The sequence below is a fragment of the Arachis ipaensis genome, chromosome B3 (assembly GCF_059453495.1).
Source record: "Arachis ipaensis isolate K30076 ecotype BB chromosome B3, ASM5945349v1, whole genome shotgun sequence".
NCBI classification, from domain to species: Eukaryota; Viridiplantae; Streptophyta; class Magnoliopsida; order Fabales; family Fabaceae; genus Arachis; species Arachis ipaensis.
Genome location: NC_142438.1, coordinates 135,064,915 through 135,089,274, shown reverse-complemented (window position 1 = coordinate 135,089,274; position 24,360 = coordinate 135,064,915). Strand labels below are relative to the sequence as shown.

Here is a 24,360-nt window from a genome sequence, read left to right as displayed (position 1 = left end):
TCAACTGCTCATCTGCTCTACGCCTTGCGTTCTTTTCCTCTTCTATCACAAACATGCCACCACTCATTCCTCTTCTCAACCACCTCCATTTCGATAACCACTACTCTTTCACTATCTCTTACCTCACCACTAAGTGCGGTTTCTTCCATGAAAACGCTCTCAGAGCACACAAGCGCGTTCTCTTTGACACTCCATCAAGCCAGATTTCGTCATCTCTTCTTCAAAGCTCACGGTTTCTCACTCTCCCAAATCACCACCATCATGTGCAAGATTCATGTGTTACTCACATGCGACCCACCAAGCGATCTTGCCAAAGTTTCAATTTTTAGCATCTAAAGGTGCTTCTTCTTCTGACATTGTATTGAAAGTGATGGAGGAAGGATGGTGATGGTAATGGTGGTAATAGAGTGTTGATAGGATTTGGGATTAGAGAAGCGATGATGAGAAGTAAAATTAAAAGTTAGAGTGAAGTTGTTGTAGTTTATGACTGTGACAGTGGAGAAGGAGGAAGATGAGGCTGACGGTTGGTGACGGTGGCGGTGATGATGGTGTTGGTGAAGGAGGTGAAGGAGGTGGTAAAATTGATGAAAAGAATAAAGAGATGGTTGAAATTTGCGAGAGGGGTATTGAGATTAGGGTTAGAAAAATGATAATTTGGAGTTTTTAGGTTATTTTTTAACGTTTGGATAATTTTGTCATATAGAATCCATCTTTTATGGGTATAAATGGTAATTTCTTTTTTTTGTGAGTAGATTTGTCAGCATTTAAAATTTTTGTGGGTAGAAATGATAGTTTATTCTATAACAAAAATTATACTTATATATAACTATGTATTATATAGATTCAATAACCACTAACTAATTCTTAATTTGTAACAAAATGTTTAACAACATATGTTATTATTTTATACGAAGACAATATATGACTGATTGTGGCCCTAAGGAATTCCCAAAATACAGATAAAATCAAAAGAGGAAATCAAAGCTGCGTGCATTTGACGCACATTGAAGTGTTATGTTATACATGGTAATCGTAGCAAACTGGAAGGTAGGTTTATATAGGGAAGATATTATCTTATCAGTCTCTTAGTGTATGTGCTCATATTTGTTTGATAGCTATGTTGTTTTTTTAATTATAGTGTCTAAATGGTCTAATTTATTTTTACAAATAAAAATATTAAATATTTAAAATTAATTAAATAGTATCTGTTTTTTTTTAATAAATTAGGCATAATATTAAATACACCATAATATTTACTATGTATCTATTGCATATCCATTATCTATTAATAAAATAAAGTATATTTATTATTTAACCGTTTTCTATATTTAATATTTACATATAGGAAGATCGAGATCATCTTTTCGAAAAAGTTTAAGAGCTAACATCTTTTATGCCATTATTAACTCAATTTTATTTTATTTTTTTCATTCTCTCTCTTTTTTTACTTTCTTTCTAATTGGTTCAAAAAATATATTTAATTTTTACTGAATTATAGGGTACAGAGCAAAAGTCATACAGATTTAAAGATTTGCTTACTAAACTACACTTTCCAAAGCCACACTTTTCACTTAAAACCGTAGCTCTTCACAAAGAATAGCGTCACCTAATGGAAAAAAGTAAATTAGAAGATTTAAGAGAAGAAATAATTAAGTTATCAAAATTAATAGATCAAAAATTAATGATTTTAACTAATGTTAACTGTAATGACACCGAATTCTTAAAATCAATACAAAATAATTTTTCTCAAAATCTTTATTTTACTATAAGTTTTATTGAAGGACTTCAAAAACCTGAAAAAAGTTATTTTTCATATGGAATTTCTAAAAAATGTTACCATGGAAATGATTCCCCACATCTTTACCATACTTTTAACCCACAATTAAATTCTATAGTAGATAGGATTGAAGAAATATTAGTATCCATAAAATTTCAAAGAAATAAGGAAAAAGAGAATCCCAAAGAAGAAAATTTTCAAAATATAATCAACATAACAGATTTAAAAGTAAAATCACCACTAAAATTATGAATATTGAGGAAAGATTAGAAGAAGTTACAATGCTTTTTAAACAATTAAAAATGGCTCAAGAAAATAATATTATGGAACAGGGTTTTCAAATAGAAGAAGAATTAGTAAATTCTGAAAATATAGAAAATGAAGAACACATCCTAGATTATTCAAGTGACGAAAAACCAGCAATTCCAATACAAGTAAAAAATGAAGCTGGAACATCTAAGGATAATCAATCTCAATTTAAATGGGAAACAGGTTTTGATAATAATTATGCTTTTAAAAAAGGTTTTATAAATAAAGATTCAAAATATACAAAAATACCATCAAAATATGTTCCTAAAATCCAGGAAATGGAAGGAGAAAGAATGCTCGATTTAGACTGTAAAAAGAACGAAAAAGAAATTTTCGAAAATTGGTTGAATTCCTTTTTATTAGAAGCATTTACTAATCCAAAACTTAGTGAATTGTCTGGAAGAGATATTTGGAATTACATAGGGTTTCATACTAAAGGAACTATAAGAGATTATATGACATCAATAGAAAACCAAATAATAAAAACAAAAGACAAAGAAATAACCATTGCCCAAATAAAAAAGAAAATTGTAAATGTTGATATTGCCAAGAAGAAGGACACTATGCAAATGAATCTCCGAAAAAGAAGGATAAAAAGGATCTTACTAAACAAATAGAAATTGCTAAGTCTTGTTTCATGGAACCTTTAGAGGAATCTGATGATAACTTAGACTATATTTTTGAATATGTCTCGGAAACAGACTCAGAGACTGAGTAATAATGCTACATTTATTACTATAAAAATAACAGAAAAGTTTATAAATGCTTTCATAGATTCTGGAGCAACACAATGCTTTGCTAGTTCAAATATAAAACTTGATTGAAAAAAATTAAAGAAACCATTAAGAGTTAGAATAGCTAACAAATCAATACATAAAATTGACCAAAAAGCAGAGATGGATGAAATTTTTATTCAAAATTATAGGTTCATTGTTCCATCTATATATATGTTAGATTCTGGAATGGATTTTATCATAGGAAATAATTTTTTAAAGCTATATCATCCATTCATTCAAGAATTAACATATATAGTTTTAAAAGCTCCACACGATTCTTCAATAAATCAAAAATCAAAACGTATAAAAATACCGACTACTACTATAGATAAGATCTTAAAATTTAAAATATTTTCTATATTAGAGACATGTTATTTAAATTTATACTTTCAGATAAATATCCCAAAAAATAATCTTGAAATAAAGATAGAAGAACTTTTGGATGAAATTTGTGCTGAAAATCCTTTAGATATTAAAAATACAAATAACGAATTAGTAAGTATTAAATTAAAAGATCCTACAAAAGAGATAAATGTTCCAAAGAAAATTCCTTATTCCGCAAGAGATAGAGAAGAGTTTTCACTAGAATGTAGAGATCTTTTGGAAAAAGGAATTATAAGATTAAGTAAAAGTCCTCATGCGGCTCCAGCCTTTTATGTCGAAAACAATAATGAAATTAAAAGGGGAAAACGAAGAATGGTTATTAACTATAAGAAGATGAATGAAGCAACTATTGGTGATGCTCATAAACTTCCAAGAAAAGATTCTATTTTAGAAAAAATTAAAGGAGCAACTTGGTTTTCATCTCTTGATGCAAAATCAGGATATTGGCAACTTCGTTTAGACGAAGAAACAAAGAAATTAACTGCTTTTACTTGCCCAACAAAAGAATCAACAAGTGTGTTGCTCTATGAATGGAATGTATTGCCATTCGGATTAAAACAAGCCCCAGGTATTTATCAAAGATTTATGGAAGAAAATCTAAAAGAGTTAAATGAATTTGTTTTAGTGTACATTGATGATATACTAATTTTTACAAAACAGGATAGAGAAGATCATCTTCAAAAATTATTAATAGTTTTAGAAAGATGTAAAGAAAAAGGATTAGTTCTTAGTAAAAAGAAAGCAAGAATAGCAAAACAAGAAATAGAGTTTCTTGGATTAATTCTATCCACTCAAGGAAAGCTAAAACTTCAGCCAAATGTCCTAGAAAAGGTAAATTTATTTCCTAATAAAATAGAAGATAGAAAACAATTACAAAGATTTTTAGGGTGTATAAATTATATTTCTGATCAAGGATTTTTAAAGAATATAACAGAATACACTAAAAGCTTATTTCCAAAAATAAGTACTAAAAAAGAATGAAAATGGGATGAAAAAGATAGTATGCAAATTCAAAGGATTAAAGAATTATGTGAAAAACTTCTAGAACTTTATATTCCAGAAGAAAATGACTACTTAATAGTAGAAACAGATGCTTCAGACATAACCTGGTCAGGATGTCTAAAAGCTAAGAAAGCTATAAAAAGGTTGGAACAAGAAAAAGAATCACTAGATTCTAAAGATTCCCCAAAGGAATTACTTTGCAGGTATATTTCAGGGACTTTTACTCCAACAGAACAGAGATATACCACTCATGAAAAGGAAACTCTAGCAGCAATTAAATCTCTTAAGAAATGGAAAATTGATTTACTACCCAGAGAATTTACATTAAGGACAGATTCAAGTTACCTAACAGGTTTCATACGATATAATTTAAAAGTTGATTATAATCATGGACGATTGGTAAGATGGCAATTATTTTTGTTACAATATCCAATAAAAATTGAATATATTAAGGGCGACAAAAATGTTATTGCAGATACATTAACAAGAGAATGGAGTTCGTCTACAACGCATTAGATCAAGAAATTCAAAAATATGAGCAAGAACTCGAAAAATGCAAGCATTGTCAGCAAATAAGGACACAGATCCAATCTCTCAAGAAGGCCATCGAAACAATTAAATCAACACAACAAACAAAACCATCAGAGTTCAGCCAGCTAAGCGTGGTGGACAAATCAGGTGAAGAAAAAATTTCTGAAAATAAAACAATTGCTGAAATCATTAAAAAATCTACCCAAGATAAAAAATATTATGTAATATATAATGGCCCCATGAAAGGAGTATATGATGCCTGGGAAAAAGCAGCACCATTCACACATCAATCAAGGATAATTCATAAAGGAGGGTTTCTAACACTGGAAGAGGCAAAGGAATCCTTCAGGAAATATGAAGCTCTCCATCCAGAGCAAACCTTAAAAAGAGCAGATAAAGTTCCAATTCAAACCCAGAGAACAGGGATAATAAGAAACATTCCTACAAGGGCTGAAATCAAGGAAAAGAAAAGGGTCTGTAGATCAAATCTCAGAGAAACCCTTAACATAGTCCTGAATTGGACTGAAGAAAAAAGGGCAATTTTGGGATATTATCCTATTGCCAAAGAACAGCTAACAAAGCTGGTTATATTCCCAGATGCTTCCCCATCTGACACCTATCAGTTTTTCCAATATGGATTAATTGATACAATTTTAATTTTTAATGATCTAAAAATTATTAGTGAGTTTCCTGTAGGATTCGTTGATGCAGTAAAGAGATTTAAAAATATGATTGACAATGTAAATCCAAGGGATATATCCCTAAAATTTACAAACAGTCAACCTATTTTTAATGAAGAAGAAGAATGCTTGGTTCCAGCACACCAAGTAATATTCATGTCCGTCTTCCCAGGAAATTTTCAACCAATTGATCAGATTCAAGATTTAACGATTTACAGTCATGAAGGAAGGTTAGCCAGCACATTAGCAAGGGTCTTTGAAAGAACTCAAAAAATAACGAAGGAATCTCACACAAGGATTAATTATAAAAGTAGAAATACTCTGCTTGTGTCCAGTAAAAGAAATGAAATTGAAGAAAGAAAGATGAGACTCTTGGTGGAATTTGAATCAGCATTCTACAACTTATCTGGACTTTTAGAAAAGCTCCCTGAAGGGATAAAGAGGAATCTCTGCTATTTGATAAAAGACAGAGAAGATCACAAGTGCCAGCTATGTGCCTCAGAGATATCTGAAGAAAGCAATAATGAAACGGAATCAACTCACATGATGAAAGAAGGATACAATGCATCTGAGGGTCACATGATAAAAGAGGAGGACAGTGCATCTGAAGCATCTCTCAACATTATTGCATAGTGACGTAAGCACTTAGGTCATAGAGCACCAACAATGTAGCTGGTGCAAAAGAACAAACAATGACGTAAGCAATGACGTCATAAGAAGGGTAAGGATGGGAATTGTCCATCAAACCCAACTATTATAAATAGGTTGCTTAGGCAATTGTAGAAGCATCAGACAATAGGAAGCAGGAGGCTAAGAGTACTCATATGCTAGGAGAGCAAGGAGGAAGCTGCCGAGGCGATTTTATAGTCTGAGGAAGAATTCCCTTAGGGAAAAATAGTTCTAAACTCCCCTCTGGAGTTAGTATCTACAATCTCCCCTCTGGAGATAAAAATCCCTTATGTAAAATATATTAAATAAAGGAAGTTGTTCTCCAGAAAGGTACATCTTCATTCTAGTCTTTCAATTATGAATTATTTAGAAAGTTTAGAATTAACAGAAGAATTTGATTATTATAGATTAACTGCTTTATTAGATAATGAAAAGCAGACTGTTCTAAAAACAGAATTAAATCTCAAATCAAATGAAAATTTTAATAAACAAAATCTTTTAAAAGAAGTTTTTAATAGAAAAAATATAATATACTATGAAAAAATTCAACTTGAAGCTCTTATAAAGATAAAATCTGCCAATGGAGAACTTGAAATAGCTTTGATAAATAATGAAGAATTAGGTAAACAGATTGAGAAAATTAAGGATCAACAAAAAAGATCTAAAATTGGATGGATTCATATTAGTACTATACAAGTCTTAATCAAATCTACATATATGAAAGGAATTAATTCACCAATAAGTTTAGCAATCTGTGACAAAAGAATTACTGATGACCCAATAGATCAAATAATTAGAATTGTTCATGGAAATTTGGCAAACGTAAATGTTAAATTTAATGCCCATCTTGGATATGCTATACCTTTATCAACTGAAAATCTTGGAAGATCTATAAGTTTGGCTTATAAATTTCATAGAAAGAATCTAATGGAACAAGATGATGAACCATTTTCAATTACATATGCAATAAATTATGCTTTAACAAATAGCCATCATAGTATAATATTTAAAAACAGAGAAAGAATTTATGTCGATGAATTATTTCAGAAAATTGTAAAAACAGAAATACCAAAATATAAAGCTATTAAAAACTCAGTTCTATTATTAAAAGAACCATCAGAAAAATTGGTTTCATCAAATTTTCAAACAAGAGAATCCAAAATTAATAGCCCTTTAAGTTTATCTAAGTTAAAGATTAAAGAAGAAAATTCTGAAATAAAAGAATTAACAAAAAAGGTCGAAAAATTAAATGAAACCCTAAATATTAAATTATGACAATAAATAAAGAAGAAATATATGTAACTTATCAAGATAAGAAACAAGAGCTCTTTGAAAGAGAAAATCGTTTGAATTATTTGCAGTTTTCTGAAATAAATCAAAGAGCATTTGAAGCTCTAAAAATAATCTATGACAAGTTAAAAAGAGAAGTTGAAGAGTTAAAAAAATTAATAGAATCTCTAGAAAATAGCGATGAAGCGATGATAGAATTTGCAGAAATTCTAAAATAAATAATGAAGCATACAAAGATTGAAAGACTAGAAAATAAAATAAAAAGAAAAAGAGCGAAAAAATTAAAAAGTAAAATAAAAGAGTATAAAAGGGAATTAAATAATCTTCAGATCGAAATTGATGACCTTATAATAAAAAGGATAGAAATAAGAATAAATATAAACAAGTTGGAGTTAAACTTAAAAAATTTATAAATGCCTGAAAAACCATATTATGACTTAAAAGAATTAAAGCTGTTGAAAGAAAAAATGGAGAATGAGGTTGAAAAATTAAAAAGATATTTAGAAATAACAGAAAGTGTAGAAATAAAAGAAGTTTTTGAAAATTTGAGAAATTATATTAAAGAAAAAGACAAACAGATAAAAGATTTTATATACAATAATCCTTATAAAAAAGAATATTATAAACTAAAACAAGATTGAAAAACTATAAAAATAAAATCAGAATTATAAATACTAGTAATAGTAGAAATGGTCAACATTTTTTATGAATTTGCAAATTATACAAACTTATTCGAAGTAAAATATGAAGAGTAAAATTGGTATCAGAGCCAAGTTAACGATTAAGGGTAACACTTTCTTTTTAAGCAACACTTTTAGTGATACGCTTTTAAATCAATAAACAGCCAAATAAAAACAAAAATCTGTAAATCTGTACACTAGATGAACCCTTAATTTTTTTATTAACTGATTATTAGTTAAAAAAATTGATCCTTTAATAGTCCATAATGTATATTATTGAATACATTTAGAATTTCACTAACTATTTTTAATATAAAACCTCTTATGGTATTTGACACAAAAGTAGTTCAGCTGGGTGTAATATATGAATATGGGCACACTTTTTTCGTTGGAGCAAAAAGGTATTTCGTTGGTGGTGAAATACTCTATTTCATTAGAAGTAAAAAGGATTAAGGTTATAAGGGATGGTTTGATAAAATTTTTATTTTTTAAAAGTCATAGTATATTAGTATTTATATTTGATAAATTAAATTAAAAATAAATTTTAATAAATATAAGTAATAGCAAGTGTATTTGATAAAATAATTTTTAAAATTTAAAAAATAATATAATAAATATTAATATAAAAATTAAATTTAAATATTAATTAATGTATAAGATTATATTATTAAATTTTTTAATTTTAATAAGTATAAATTAATTTTAAAAGGTTTTTATTTATGTGTTTTCAAAAACTAACATCTCTCATTTTTAAAAACTGAAAGCATAAATACATAAATTTTTTAATTTATTAAACATAAAATGAGATATTTATGATTTTAAAAAGCACAAACACTTATTTGTTCAAAAAAATTTAGTAAACTAATTCTAAGTGTGAGAGAAATATAAAATTAATTTCACATGAAAAATAAGAAAAAATAAAAAATTTATAAGAAAATAGATCTATTAATTAAACACATTAAAATTTTAATGAGTTGAATGTGACGTTTTTTTGTTTTGTATTTTTTCTTTTATTTGGCTCCTTCTCCAAATCTTCTTTTTTTGTTGTCAGTTTGTCACATACATGTGTCTCTCATGCAGCCATTAAGAAATAAAGTTTTAAATTTAAATAATTTAACTAAAATATTTGTACAACTTTACACATCACAAAAATAAAATATCTGTTTGAATAAATTATAATCATTCATCACAAAAAGATAAACTAAAAATAAATAACTCATCTTCAAATGCTTTACTAACTGTTCTAATTTTTTTTCCCTCCAAATTCTTAAAAAACCAACATAATATATATAATTGAAAAATATTTGCACCTTGAATAGCAATTATGATAATGCAAATTCAGTTATCACAAAAAAAAAAAATAACTATTCTTACTCAGTGTTTCTTTCTTCTTCCTCTCAACTCCTTAAGAATGTTTTCTGCTTTAAACTTCGATATTCATTACCTACCGAAAACATTTTGATCTTTATTACCTACAATAAACATTTCGTTTTTCTACAAAATGTTGCTTTTTGCCCTAACAAAATAATACTTTTTGCCCCCAACAAAATGCTATGATTTCATATTTTAGTAATTCAGGCAATCAGTTTCTTCTTATTTTTGAATATTAGCCATTAAACTAATCATATTTCAATTTTACAGCCTTAGAAAATCTTAATTTTAATGTATAATATAAAATATTTTATATAATTATTTAATTATGTTTTTTTTAGTATTATAAATTTAAAATACGTTTTTTTTAATCGTACATTAATATATAAGTATTGCGTACACATGTAAAATATTTTAATATTAAAATTTATCAAAATGTAATATTTAGATATAGAAAGAGGAAACTCGAACAATGTGAACAATGTACTTTAAATCCACTAAAACAAAAAACATTTCATTTTATTTATCCACCAATTCTAGTTTCTTGCCTTCTTCCTTACTCTCCTTTTATCGCAACTGTTTCACTCCTCTTCCCTGTCAGTGCCGTCACTAACGCATCCTACCGCCGTCACCACCGTCTGAAGAAGTAGCGCGCCGTACCACCACTACACTTTCTTTTCCCATGCGTCGCGCCGTCCTGTATTTTCTACAATCGACGTCGCCGCTGCACCTTCTTCTTCCCTGCGTTGCGCCCTCTACTCTTGACGCTGCCGTTGCACCTTCTTCTCCTATATATACATCGTGCCGCCTCTGTTTTCCCTACAAGTGACGCTGTCGTTTGCATGCCTTTTTCTCCCTTCTTTGACATCGCACCGTTGCCAAGCCAGAGGTCTTGTTCCGCTGCTGTTCTAAAACTGCACCTCTGTCCTTGCTTCCACACCACTGCATCGTGTCTTTGCCACTTTCATCGCATGCCGTTTTGCTTCATTCACCCAAATGGTATGACCCAAATAAACATCCACATCTTAGTGAAAGAACTATCTGCTACGGAAATATACCCAAATAAACATCCACTTTAAAATGAAAAGAACCATCTTCATGCATAATAAAATAAACATTCGACTTAGTTGATAAAAAATAAGTAACGCGACAGCAGCTGCAGGACGCCAGGGTCATAATACAGCAGCGATGGTGGTGACACAGAATTGTAAGGGAGCAATTACAAAAAAAATATAAAAAAAATTTAAAATTATAATTAAACTTAATTAATTCAAAATTTAATTTTTAAAATTGAAATTAACTTTTTTTAACCTATTATTTACATGGTTCAGACAAAATGTTGTTATCTCATGCTTTCTTAAAAAAAGTTAGTATCATTTTTTGTCCAAATGTCTAGAGTATATATTAAGGTTGTCCCTAACTTTTTTTTTCCTTTGTTTTATTTATGCCACAAACGTTTTAAATGAGGTGAGTTCTATCCAACACCTCTAAATCAACATGTAAATTATTCCTTGTGACGTGGCATGTTTTAATTGGATGTTTAGTTTTAGTTTGAGTTAATTTAACTCAATAAGAGTTAATATCTTAACTAAAATACGGTAATTTTGTAATTAAATATTAATAATTTTATTTGATATTAATGAATTCTTCACCGTTGCAGATCACCAATGGCTGTACTGCGTCAATATATTTTTCAATTTCAATTAGGAAACAGAGAGCAAGTGCGATGGTTTCAATTGAAGAGCAATTTTGGGGGAATGATACTGATACTCCGTCATCTTCTTCCTGATGCTCAAACCATATTGAAATTTTCTTTCTAAGGATCATCATTTGCAAGAAGTCTTCACGATCTTGGCTAGTTGATTCTGCAAAGCCACAACATGTCTTTGATATAACATCAATTGAAAAGCAAGGATTCATTTTTTGGGAGCATGATTTAGGGAAGAAATAAAAATAAGATTTTTAATAGTTTAGTAAATTATACAATTACCCACTTTAGGTTATAATTTAATTACTAATAGTTTAACCATAGTTAACATAATCACCAATTAGAGAGTGACATGTCACAGAGGATAATGTACATATTATTATAGGAAGGGTAGAGTAGAATTTAGCTTTAAATGATTCAACGATACTCTATAAAAAATTACTAATGAAATATGCTGATGATATACATGTAACAAAATCTTATAATATTATCATTGTGAATAAATTTTAAAAGAGTTAAAAAAAATCAAAACCTTTTTACTTAAATAAAATAAATTAAATAAGAACCAGAACTACCTGATCACCCTAAACTTAAAAAATAAATAAATATATATATATATATATATATATATATTTATCCTGTTATTCTTTTTTATATAAATAGGATAACATAGTGGGCGTAAATTTTATATATTAATCATATAATTTTAGTTTTTATATACTTATTTTATTTAAGTAACAAAATCCAAAAATCAATAAAAATTAATTAAAATAGAAAAAAACAAAGGTAACTTAATTAGATTCAATAGTGCACTTACGATCTTTTCTCCCATTCTAAGTTATTATCATCAGACTATTATATTTATATGAGAGCAGATTTTATCTACTAAATTGAAAAAAATAAAGTCTAAGAAAATATTCATCATCTATATTATATTAATGGAGTTTAAAATGAGAGGGTAATAATGTTGATTATTTGCTTAAAAAATATTTTAGATATAAATCGTTTGAAAAAATATCGAACACAATATTTGAAGGGAAAAAGGTAGTCTACAAAAGAAGAAGATAGGATTGTAAAAACAGAAAGAATAAGCTTATGAAAATGGATGTTAATAAGAGAAAGTATCTGAAAAGATGGAATTGATAAAAGAAAAAAGATTTCTAAAACATTGCAACTAATTAACTGTCAACAGAAAATGATGACGTAAAGGATAAGTGTGGAGCCGACGTAATAAATAACTAATAACGTATATAATAGTTTCAAGTGTATCGAAAAATACCGATATTTCAATTATTTTAATGTTAATTTTAATTAATATATGTTATATATATTTTTGATAAGTTAGATAAACGGTTAAAACAAATGAAATATCGTGTTCTGGATGCTATTGAAACTCTTTCAATAGTTTGATTTGTGGATTGTGGAAGTGGCACACAAAACGAGAAACCAGGCCATCTTTTAGGGGCAACACTAAAACTCAAACAAAAAACAAAACCTTACCAATTACCCACATTCATTCAACTTTAGAGATTTCTTGAGAGTTTGCATTGAGACCCTCCACCACCATATTCATCTTAATTATTGTGGTGGTGGTTGTCGTTGTTTTCAGCACGGTGGCAAGGGACTAGCTCTTCCTTGCTTCCTGTGCTAATTAAACATGTTGACCATTAAGAGGGTTGCTACTGTTGTTTCCAATTATCAGGAAGACGATCATTCTGATAATAAGCCTTCCTTTGGTTGTGGCCGCAATTGCCTTGGTTCATGTTGCCTACCTGGTTTGTTTCTTTATTTTTAATAATATAAACTTCATGCATGCATGCTTCTATCATCGTTTAGCTAGAACAAAATCATTCTTGCCTCATACATCATTATTATTATGCAATTAAAATACCTGCTGTTTTTGTTTTTGGTGATATGATCAAATCAGTTTCGAAGCTTCCAATTTACTTGTTCAAGAAAGACGGGGATGTTGGTTTGGTAGAATCATGTGAGGGAGTTTCTGAAATATCATTCCTTCACAACTTGCTCCTTGGACAGTGGCAGGACAGAATGAACCGCGGCCTCTTCAGGTACGACGTCACCGATTGCCAGACCAAGATCATCCCCGGCCACCACGGCTTCATAGCGCAGCTCAACGAAGGCCGCCACCTCAAGAAGCGTCCCACCGAGTTCCGAGTCGACCAAGTCCTTCAGCCCTTCGATGAAAACAAGTTCAATTTCAAGAAAATTGGACAGGAGGAGGTGCTCTTCCTCTTTGACCACAGCGTTGACCACAGAAGCCATTTCTTGGCCAATGAATCTGTTGAAAACATGCCATCACCATCTCCCAATGTGGTTGCAATCAATGTTAGTTTATTAAACTAAACTCATATAAGAAAGTTTTCATATATGGATATGAAGGTTGATATTGACTTTGATGTTATTAGGTGAGTCCTATTGAGTATGGACATGTTCTTTTGATCCCTCGTGTCCTGGATTGCTTTCCTCAGAGGATCGATCATGAAAGCCTCCGACTTGCAATGCACATGGCTAAAGAAGCTGCTGATCCATTCTTCAGATTGGGTTACAATAGTCTGGGTGCATTTGCCACCATCAATCATCTCCACTTCCAAGTATATTAAATATGCAAGAATTTTCTGGATTCATAAATAGGGTAACAACTAAAAAAAACTAACTCTGCTGCAGGCTTATTACTTGGCAGCACCCTTCCCAGTTGAGAAGGCGAAAAGACAGAAAATCAAAACTGTAGAAAATAAGGGGCATCAATGTCCGCAAGGACTCTCTGTATCTCAGCTCTTGGACTATCCGGTTCGAGGACTTGTTTTCGAGGGTGGGAACACCATACGTGATCTTTCTGATACCGTTGCAAACTCTCTTGTTTTCCTTCAGAAAAACAACATCCCCTTCAATGTTCTCATCTCTGATTGTGGTAACAAGATATATCTGTTCCCTCAGGTGAAAATTCTATCTATCTGTTTCCATTGATCTAATTAGATTTGGTTTTGAAGCAAATTATATATTTATATTTCGTAGTTCCTTTAAAAGTAACTATGCTAACACTTAAATTAAGGAACTATTGTATAACAATCTCTCAAACTTTGTTGTTACTCTTCCTAGCAATATATAACTTGTTTAATTTGTATGAGACAGTGCTTTGCGGAGAGGCAAGCACTCGGAGAAGTTAGCCAAGAAATCCTACAAGCACAAGTGAATCCAGCAGTGTGGGAGATAAGTGGACACATAGTGCTTAAGAGGAAGGTTGATTTTGACCAAGCTTCTGAAGCATACGCATGGAAACTCCTGGCTGAGGTTTCGCTGTCGGAAGAGAGGTTCCAAGAGGTGAAGGCATGTGTTCTTAATGCCGCAGCAATGCGTGAGGTAGTTAATGCGGAAGGGATCAATCAAGAAGATGAAATGGTTCAAAACTTTGTACCAACCACTTCTTGTGCTGCTTAACAACTACATCTAGATAATTTATTTGCTCCAACATTGAAGAATGGCTTCAAGTGTGTTTAGGTTGCCAATGTAGCCATAGAATAATCTGCAATGTGCAACACTTTATGGCTGATTTTTTTAGTAATGGACAAAAAGTGTTGTGTTATCCTTCTAACTGGTGTGTTTTAATCCAATATCAAAGAGTTTTTTTTTTTTTAATTTAAAATGTATTTTTAGCGACGTGAGCTAAAAGTATGGAAAACAAATTAATGGATCCGATTTGTATTGAAATAATTTTTTTATTGTAACGTAAATGAGAGGATTCGATTTAAGTATTTTTAAAAAAATTAATACTAAAATATAAATCTGAGAGTTAGATTTACATATTTAAAAAAAATTAAAATACAAAAATTAAATCTAATCCTCAGATTTTCATATTTAAAAAAAAATTGAAAATCACAAATGAAATTTATGATCTCTATAAAAAAAAAATACATCAAATTTTATATTGCTAAAAAATACTACTGAAAAGGTAACACCAACATTAAAAAACGACACTTTGCATCATGTCATGTGACTTCTTCCTCCCATTTCAATTCACCTTGCATTCTTGCATCAGTGTAGCTAGCTAAATCTGAATGTACCTAAATGTGAGTTACTAGACTTGTGGCATTCTAAAATTCTTGACCAAGAACAATATCTTTCATTTTTTATTTATTAGACATATTAATTTTTACGTCAAATTTTAATAAAATAATATATAAATCAGCTCCTATTTTTATTTAATAAAGATATAACCGTTCATAAAAATTTTAAATTTTTTTTAGATTATTTTTCTATAAACAAATCAATTGGTCTAACAAAATAAAAATTTGCAAATTAATTTAATAATAAAAATTTTCTGAATACTAAGATACACCAACTAAATTTTTTAGAAACTGATTTGGGATATTATTTTTTTTTAAAATTGATACTAAAACATTCTAATTCCACAGCATTAAAAATATTCTTTATAGAAAACAATAGTCCCATGGCAGTATCCCTTTTTCTTAAGGAAATAGTTGAATTTCGTTACTCACAAAGGCATAAAGTACAAGAATCAGATTTTTTTTTTTTTTTTGGTGTACAATCAGATGTTTTTGTTGGTATAAAGAATGAGTAAGATTAGTATCTCGCTAGTCGACTTTTTGTTTTTGTTGTAACTTCTGCACTTCAATCTTTGGTCATGGTCTGGTTAGCAGGCCTAAGCCCACCAGCCAGAACCGAAGAAACCTTGGGGCTCCCAAATTACAACCAACCCGTTCAGTACCAAGATTAAGGCCGTTCAGTATTTATTAATTGTATTCCAAATCCTAAAATATCGCAGTAATTTTCAGAAGGAATTAAGGCCCAATAGTATTATCCATTGAACTCAGCCCAAACTTAGTTAACTTAGGCCCATATCTGTACCAGAAAAAATGAAGAACGCGATAGCGAAACATAACCAACGACGCAGCGTGAGCGGCGACTCCGACGACTGAGGCGGCGGCTGCATAAGGCAGAGGGCGGTGCCGCGACCAATTTCCCTTTGCGGTTCTGTTTTCATTCCTTTTTTTATTTTCATTTTGAAGTGTTTCCCCGCTGATTCAGTAGCATTTGTCACCGTTGCTCTCGCTCTCTGCTCTCTCAAAGATGAAAATGTAAGTCTATAACTTTTTTTAAAATGTTTTCCCCCCAAAATTATATATTCTTTCAATTGAAGCTTTGACTCTCTAGCAGGGATTTCGGTTAATGCTCTGATAACAATTTTGTTGATGATAGCTTAGAGGCAAATAATGGTGCCCTCACCAACTTCGAGGTGCTTGATTTCTTACGAGCTAAAGGAGCTTCCAAAGATCCTACTAGGGTTCTTGCCAAAGTAGCCCAGTCTGAATACAAGGTATTAAAAACCCGATTTAATTTGGATATGCAATGAATTTATATCGCCACATGAATAGATTTGTTTGAATTGTACTTGACACTGTTAGTTTCTGAAAATATCCTTAGTTATTTATTTCCGGTAACTTCAATAGATGGTTATAGTACATTTTTTTATCTGTGTATGAGTTATGACCCTGATGCATCTCCATCAGGTTTATGATTATCTGATTGATACTGCTGCTCGTGATCAAACAAGAGAGAGCATCAATGAGTTCTTGGAAAGTGTTAAAAGCCATGATCTAGCAAAAGCTGAGATTCTCAACATAATCAACATCAGGCCCACCAACATAGTCGAAATTTTTCCCGTATGTTGCCAATAATGTTTACAAGTTATATTTGCTCCGAACTTTTTAGTTTTTACCCACTAATACTTGTCTTTCGCTTTAGTAAACTGGTTAGCAGTAACACACTAACATATAAGCAATAGAATATTTCTGAGAATTAATAGGTACCTTGACATTATCACATAACTTCTAAATACTATGGAAAATGCTTAGCTCTGAATTCATCTTAGTATGATTCGGAAACTCATAAGGAAAAGTGATTAATCATCCTTGAACCCATATCTGAGTCCTTGTAGCCTATAACATAAATGACAAAACCTTGTCTTCTAAGTTCCTTGTTCAATGTGAATTTGGGGTATGTCAATTCTTGATTGGTTGCGTTTGTTTTGAAATGAGAAAAGTAATTATGATGGTGCATGAATTATTAAGCCATAGAATCACTCTGCCATGTTATGTTATTTTTATGTTTGATATTGACAATCGATGAACTCGGTGATATGCTTTTGAGTTTGTTGTCTATCTTTACTTGTGTTTAGCATTTATTTGAGTAGTTCTAATTAGAGTTTTGGTGTGCTTTGCTTTTGTTACATAGATCATAGAGTGTTGTGATACTCGTTTTTCGGATGAAGAGCTCACAGAAATAGTTGAGATTGTGAAGAGAACATTGCCACCACCCCCTGAAGATGCCAATGGTGCTGAAGCAACAAAATCAAATGTTGAGGAAGGTGGGGAACAAATGGAAACAAGTTGATATCCTACTTGTGACCATAGAATTTTGTGAATAGCCACAGGATCTCAAGAAAGTAGTTCGGTTATAGTTTTCTATTAGTTGGTATGCTGAGATTTAGAATTAGGTTCGTTTTTCAAGGGTGTAAGTGTGTTGGTTACTGCCTTATTGGTGATGAAATACACATGCAAGGTTCATTGCCAAATTTGCAATATCGCACAGCAGGAAATTTTCTTTTTTCTCCTTTTTTGTTGCAATAATCTTTTATTAGTTGTCATATTATGGTATAAATCATAGAAGATTACACGAGTAAATATCCAATTTAGTTCTTGAAATTGCAGGTGGGCATCAATTTTTGGTCCCCTGAAATTTTAAAATGCTTAATTAAGTTATTGAAATGAGAAATGCAAACCCTGTTAGGTTTTACTCCTCCTATACCATTTTCACCATTTTCACACTATTATTGCAATGTTAAACTGGAGCATTAGATGTGGAAGATCAGCGTGAAACTTAAAATCTAATAAATTATGCGATCATTTGATTATGGATGATTAGTGCCTACTGCCTAGGGGTCCAAGTAAGCAACATAGTATCAATCCTGATTCTTGGGCAAATTATGTTTTCTCTCATCGAGGTGTTTTCCTTTTAACAATATTATATTCGGCCTCTTCTCTTTTTTTATAACTTCGCATTTGATATCAGTATATCAGTAATCTCTAATATGAGAAAAGCTTTTCACTTTACAGTTTTCATATATCAGTCCTTTCTAATTAGCCTAAAAAATCTTTAGCACTATTGTGTTGTTCCCTGGTTCCCCCTCTTATTAAATATATAGTTATTAGAAGCTTTAGGGCTGCATCACTTCTTAAGACATTATAAAGCATATGATTTAGCTGCCACATGCCCACATCTAACATAAGAAAATTGCCTCAATTTGGTAAAACATTTCCAATCATTACTCCTAATGAACACATGCTTAAATTCCGTACTTTTTTTTAAAACCATAGCTTATTTTGGTGAGTTAGTTATTTTGTGAACACCCGATACTAAAGGATGGCCTTACCTTAACGGCAACCAAAATGCTTTAAAAGCCAAGCTCTCAAGACATTTACACCTCCCAATCTCCATTTTCAGTGTGAAAACAACATAACAAATCTCATTTTCACTCATACAACCCAAACAAGAACAAGAAGATCCTACAATGGCTGACGATGATCCACAAGATGTAGCTGACAGGGAAAAAATATTCAAGAATTTTGATGCCAATGGTGATGGTCAAATCTCTTCCTCGGAGCTCGGCGAAGCACTCAAGACACTAGGATCGGTGACCCCAGAGGAAGTGCAACGGATGATGGAAGAGCTCGACACAGATGGCGACGGCTTCATTTCATACGAGGAATTCACGGCGTTTGCAAGAGAGAACCGTGGCCTAGTCAGGGATGTCGCCAAGATCTTCTAATTCATTCCTTGCCTTCATTGTTCATTCTCCATCCTTTTAATATAGTTGTGTACATCTTTGTGCTATGTAATCAACGATTACTAGAGAAAAATGTTTGATGTTCTATGTTTTATAATGTGGTTATGTCTTGTGATTGATTAGCTTTTTGTTTTCCATGTCTTTGGTATGTCCAACTTGCATTATTATAAAACAAAGGACCTTATCCTACACATAAAGGGTATGTGACTAGATGTTGAGATGCTCTAATAATCTCCAAAGAGAGAAGAGGAGGGGAGAGAGAGAGAGGGAGGAGAAAGGGGGGGGGGGGGGGGGGCTTCTTTAAAACAACAAATCTTGTGATGTACCTACACAAGTAGACATGATACATCTTGTTGACATAGGATAATGTCCATATAATGACATAAATAATAGGGAGGGCCGATCATATAGGATCATAAGAAAAAAGAAAACGACAATAAACTTACGAAGCTATGCATGAAACTACATGTGCTTTACTAAAATAATAATGATGATGATATTGCACATGTTCCAAAATGAATCCATTAGTGTAAGAACAAATAGTTCTATGAATGTTGTTCAATATGTTACTTTGATGTTTACCCACTGAGAACTTCAAAATGAAAGTTTTCTATTCTCCAATCCAACCTAAACTTTGTGCGGCGGTAACTTGTAAGAATAAAAGATATTGTTTTACAACATGAAGCACAAACAATGAACACAAAGGGAAGATATCTACAGACAAACCAATCTTTGTCTTAGCCCCTAGTTCTATTTACAATTTCAACACGCTTAGATATATATATATATCTTTAATACTCTAGTCAGAAAAGTAAGAATCATGGCAAAAAGTGAATTGTTTTGAGGTAGTTATCATGTTTTTAACGACCATAGAGATAATCCTCATCCTCAAACTCAGAAACTCCTAGCATTGCCAAAGCCAAGTGACTTTTCATCTCATTATTTGTTTGTTCTAGCTGAGAATAACAATCAATCACACATCCATTCCCGAGAAAACCAGACTTCTTTCTTTTAGAGAAAAGAGGTTCTTCTTCACCTTTCAGTATGGCGATAATCTCGTGTATGCCGGGTCGCCGAGATTCCTCGTTTGTGACAGAAGCGGCTGCTGCTTCGATCATCCGAGCGATTTGATTTGAGAATCTCAAACTGCATTTGAGTTGAGGATCAAGCAGCTCGTCAATGGCTCCTTTCCCTTTCTGTAGAAAAGGCTTAGCCTGCAAATGTATGTCAAATTTGATGTTTGTCAATAAGGGAATGTCCATTTGAAAATGAACCAGAAAATTGAACAATTTTCAGTTTTGTTTTGATTTGATTCGTAAGAGAAGCATACAACTAGGCTATCATAGTGTCTTCTGTGATAAAGACAAGGTGAAATTGATATTACTGCTTTCTTCAAAGTTAATGTACTATTAGAAAGGAGCAAGTTATGCTTAAAATGTTTGTTGTTATCAAAATCTCAATCCAAAAAGAAAACCATCATCAGTCAGGAGTTATGGCAAAACTGTGCAAGAATTAAAGTGTTTTAACTCACCCAAAGGACCAAGTTCTCCTCCCCCTGAGACCTTTTTGCTTCAATTGGTTTCCGACCAGTTATAAGTTCCAATAGAACAACTCCAAAAGCATAAACATCAGTCTTATCTGATACTTTCCCATGTTGGAAATACTCAGGAGCCAAATATCTGGTAGAAAAATGTTGATATAGTATATTTAACTTCAGTGATTTGAGCATGAAAACTAATGATGCCAAAAATTCCGAAGTTCTGCATATTCAATTTGAAGGGAATCGAGGGAATATGATCGTACCCAAATGTTCCTTTGACAGTTTTGCAAAGGAAAGGAATTGAAGGCGCCGTAGTCCAAGTAGCTAACCCGAAATCACATAACTACAATCCAACAAAAACAATCAACATGACTTGCAAGGCCAATTAAGACATTGTTTCATATCATCCGATCAATTCACAACAAAACTCACCTTGGGAGTCTTCTTAGAAGAAAGCAGAATATTAGAGGGCTTAATGTCTCTGTGAACAACACATCTTTCAGTTCCATTATGCAGATAAGCCACAGCCTCTGCAATCCCAATTGCAACTTTGTACCTCACAGACCATGGAAGGGGTGAACTACCCTTCCCACCCTTCTTCCTCCCTGTAGAATAAGCCTTGTTATAATCAGTCAAATTCATTGACTTCAAACCAAAGCCTCACTGAAAATACAATAATCAGATAAATGAGTACCCACCATGCAAGTGCCGCTCCAAGCTGCCACCTGAGACATACTTGTACACCAAGAACAAACCCTCCTCCGGGTCAATACAAAAACCAACAAGGGGAACGACGTTTGGGCTATGAAGGGAACTTGCAATCATCAATTCTCTACAAAATGCCTTTGCAGACTCCTTATCTTCCTTGTCCAAGCGTTTTATAGCCACCACAGTTCTCAAAATCCCAACTCTCCCTCTGAAAACACAGCTCAACGCCCCTCTCCCCAATACTCTACCTAACCAACACAAACACAAAGAACTAATCATGATCTCTAACACACAAAAAGAAACCAACTTCAACCAAAACAATAACACAACACCAGCAATACAAAAAGGGTTTTGCTAACGAGTTTGAAAAGTTTCTAATCTCTTCATACATTCAGTGTCATTAGAAACTTAAAAATATTATTTTTATAATAAAAATCTCAACTTTTAAATCCATATAGAAGGCAAGAGGGGGGAAAAGTCACCTTTGGAGAAATTGCGGGTAGCAGAGAGTATTTCAGCATAGGTGAATCTGATCAAAGAGTGTGCAACTGGGGAAATGCTCTTCTCCAAAGACTCAATCCTCCTCCACTTGATCTCTCTGGCGCGTGATTCACTGACACCATTGTCCAAATTCACCATGAGAACCGTTGCAGCACTTGAAGAACTCATGTTGAGGGACTCCAACTCAACCTGAGAACAGAAGCTGAACCTGAAAGAAGAGTGAACCGATTGAGGCTCTGCATTGTTCAACAGTTCAGCTCCACAGCCACCAGACTCAGCAAGAAGCCAAGCCTTGTTGTGCTCCAAATTACCCTTCTTGTTGCTGCATTCATCATCTTTGCAGCTATTCCTCCTCCTACTCGAAGAAGAAGAAGAAGGAGGAGGAGAAGAAGGGCTGGAAAGACATGCAAAACCAAAATCCCAAATCATTTTTCCGAGGAAGGTTCTGAATTTGAGGTTGTTGTGGTCACAGTAGTGATGTGCAAGTAGAGAGGAGGAGGAAGAGGAAGGAGGAGGAAGAGGAACATTTGGGGCAATGGAAATGTCACTGGAATCAGTGCAGGTTCCTTGGGAGAAACCCATTGTGATGAAGTAGATCCCACAACAAAGTGGCACAGAAACCCAGTGGAGAGAGAAGAAATTAAAAAAACTGAATAAAGTTAAAGCTGCTTTGCTTGTGGGGTTGGAGAGAATTTTCTTAGCAGCAACCTACAGAAAAGAAGAGGAGAGAGTATGGGTGTCTAATCTAACTTATAAATAATAATAATATACAGTAGTTGTTAAATGGAGAAAATTTTTGGAATGTGACATTGCATTTGCATCATTATCAATTTCTGATTCAGCAGAGTGGGAGAAGGTGATGAAATAAAGAAAGATTGTAAAAAATGTATTGCAGGATAGAGTAAGAGAGAGAGAGAGAGAGTGAAGAAGACTGGGAAACTACAAAGGCAACATCTTTAGGCCATTATTTAGTAGCTAACCATGGTGGGTCATCCTATTGGGACTAATCAAGAAAATATAGACCTACTCATTATCTAATTATTATTATTATTACTATTATCATTACATCCAAGTTCTGAAACTCTGAAAGTGAGAGATAGCAAAAAAAAACATTTTTTTTCTTTTGAAAAACTTAGAAATATATTGTGTGTATGGGAAATAAAATAACTACATGAATAGCATTATGGCCTTCTTTTTTTTTTCAGAATACCATGTGGATAATAAATAAAAAAATATCCAAAATTTTTGAAAAATTGAAATATTATAAGAGAGACTTTGTGTGCATTTAATTTTGGTTTTGGTAGAAATGAAATGTTTATTAACCTTGATTGCTAAATGAGAAAAGGACAGTAACAAAAGGTAGTATAGAAATGCAATTAAAATAAAGAATGAATGATAACAGTGTTGAGAGTAGAGACAAAGATCCATGTGAAGGGGATTCTGAAGATCAATGGATGTGGATGCGGCATTGGGCAGTTTGGTATCCATCCAACGGCTCACAAGTTACAACCCAACAGCCACTCCTGACAAGTGACAACCCTGCTTCGCTACCTCTGTTTCTTCTTCTTCCTAAATCTTAATTAACCAAACACATTTATTTTGAAAATATTTGTTTATTTATTATTGTTGTTTTATATCTATGAAACAGATTTATTTCTGGTGTGGATCTTGTCATTAGTTTTATGCTTCCGTATTTCTGGCTTTTACACGCAAACATATACTAGAGTAACAATCAATACTTCACCTTTCTTCTTCTTTTTTTTTTCTTTTAATGACGAGGAATACTTCGCTTTTATAATAGGTGGTAGAGGAATCAAGAATATGTCTATCTTTAATTACTTTTATAATATATGACTCTTGATTGTGCTCTATACGACACACCGCTTTAAGTGATTGATAATTTCAACCAATATATAGTTAATAATTTTCATGTTTTTAGTTATTCTAATCACACTCATTTTGTTTAATTATTTTGCGCCCACAGTTGTTGATTCAGAATTTCAGATCAAATAGTAAAATCGTAAAAGTGAGATAATGAAAGTGTATTATTTCGTTTTCAATCATGTATTCAGATCAACTTTGTAGTTTAGTGCAATTCGTTCCTGACGTTCTATCCAAGGTCATTTTAAAGTCTCTTATGATGAAAAGGAAAAAAAAAAGGTAAAATGAGAAGATAATTATAAATCAAACAAAAAATAACATAATTAAGTAATTAAGCAGCTTGGTAAGATATCAGTGTAAAAACTAAAACTGAAAAGGAAAGATAATAATTTTAGTAGTATTGCTTAGAAAATTGTATACTATTATTAAACCATATATTATTATTATTCTATTTAAATAATATCACTTTTTAAATATAGTATGTGCAGTCTCTCGTTAAAAGAAACCGATGATATTACATGTACGAGTGTTTTAGTAATTAAGTGTAATCAAGTTATCACAAATTCAGCAAAAGACAAAAAAAATGCATACGTATGTCATATGCTTTTATTTCTTTGTGCTTCTTTAGCATAAATTTTTTTATTAGAGAGTTCAAAAATACATATTGATAT

At 31.8% G+C, this 24,360-nt stretch overlaps 4 protein-coding genes across 4 annotated transcripts; 3 read left to right on the top strand and 1 right to left on the bottom strand.

Annotated features, from left to right (window-relative positions):
• The first annotated feature begins 12,711 nt into the window (after positions 1-12,711).
• LOC107633751 (GDP-L-galactose phosphorylase 1-like) lies at positions 12,712-14,831 on the top strand. Its single transcript, XM_016337352.3, has 5 exons — positions 12,712-12,952; positions 13,105-13,523; positions 13,604-13,789; positions 13,863-14,132; positions 14,328-14,831. The coding sequence occupies exons 1-5, from the start codon at positions 12,835-12,837 to the stop codon at positions 14,631-14,633; spliced, it is 1,299 nt and encodes a 432-aa protein (XP_016192838.1). The 5' UTR covers positions 12,712-12,834; the 3' UTR covers positions 14,634-14,831.
• Positions 14,832-16,086: 1,255 nt separating this feature from the next.
• On the top strand, positions 16,087-17,917 carry LOC107634690 (RNA polymerase II, Rpb4, core protein). Its single transcript, XM_016338117.3, has 4 exons — positions 16,087-16,291; positions 16,413-16,530; positions 16,724-16,876; positions 17,448-17,917. The coding sequence occupies exons 1-4, from the start codon at positions 16,284-16,286 to the stop codon at positions 17,604-17,606; spliced, it is 438 nt and encodes a 145-aa protein (XP_016193603.1). The 5' UTR covers positions 16,087-16,283; the 3' UTR covers positions 17,607-17,917.
• Positions 17,918-18,783: 866 nt separating this feature from the next.
• LOC107634692 (polcalcin Ole e 3) lies at positions 18,784-19,285 on the top strand. The gene has a single exon (XM_016338119.3). It carries the CDS (start codon positions 18,784-18,786, stop codon positions 19,039-19,041), a length of 258 nt encoding a protein of 85 aa, XP_016193605.1. The 3' UTR covers positions 19,042-19,285.
• Positions 19,286-19,565: 280 nt separating this feature from the next.
• Positions 19,566-22,794, bottom strand: LOC107631265 (putative serine/threonine-protein kinase PBL7). The gene is made up of 6 exons (XM_016334649.3): positions 21,790-22,794; positions 21,298-21,555; positions 21,032-21,204; positions 20,863-20,942; positions 20,591-20,738; positions 19,566-20,273 (listed from the first exon to the last, which is right to left on the bottom strand). Exons 1-6 carry the CDS (start codon positions 22,388-22,390, stop codon positions 19,920-19,922), a joined length of 1,614 nt encoding a protein of 537 aa, XP_016190135.1. The 5' UTR covers positions 22,391-22,794; the 3' UTR covers positions 19,566-19,919.
• Between the last annotated feature and the right edge of the window lie 1,566 nt (positions 22,795-24,360).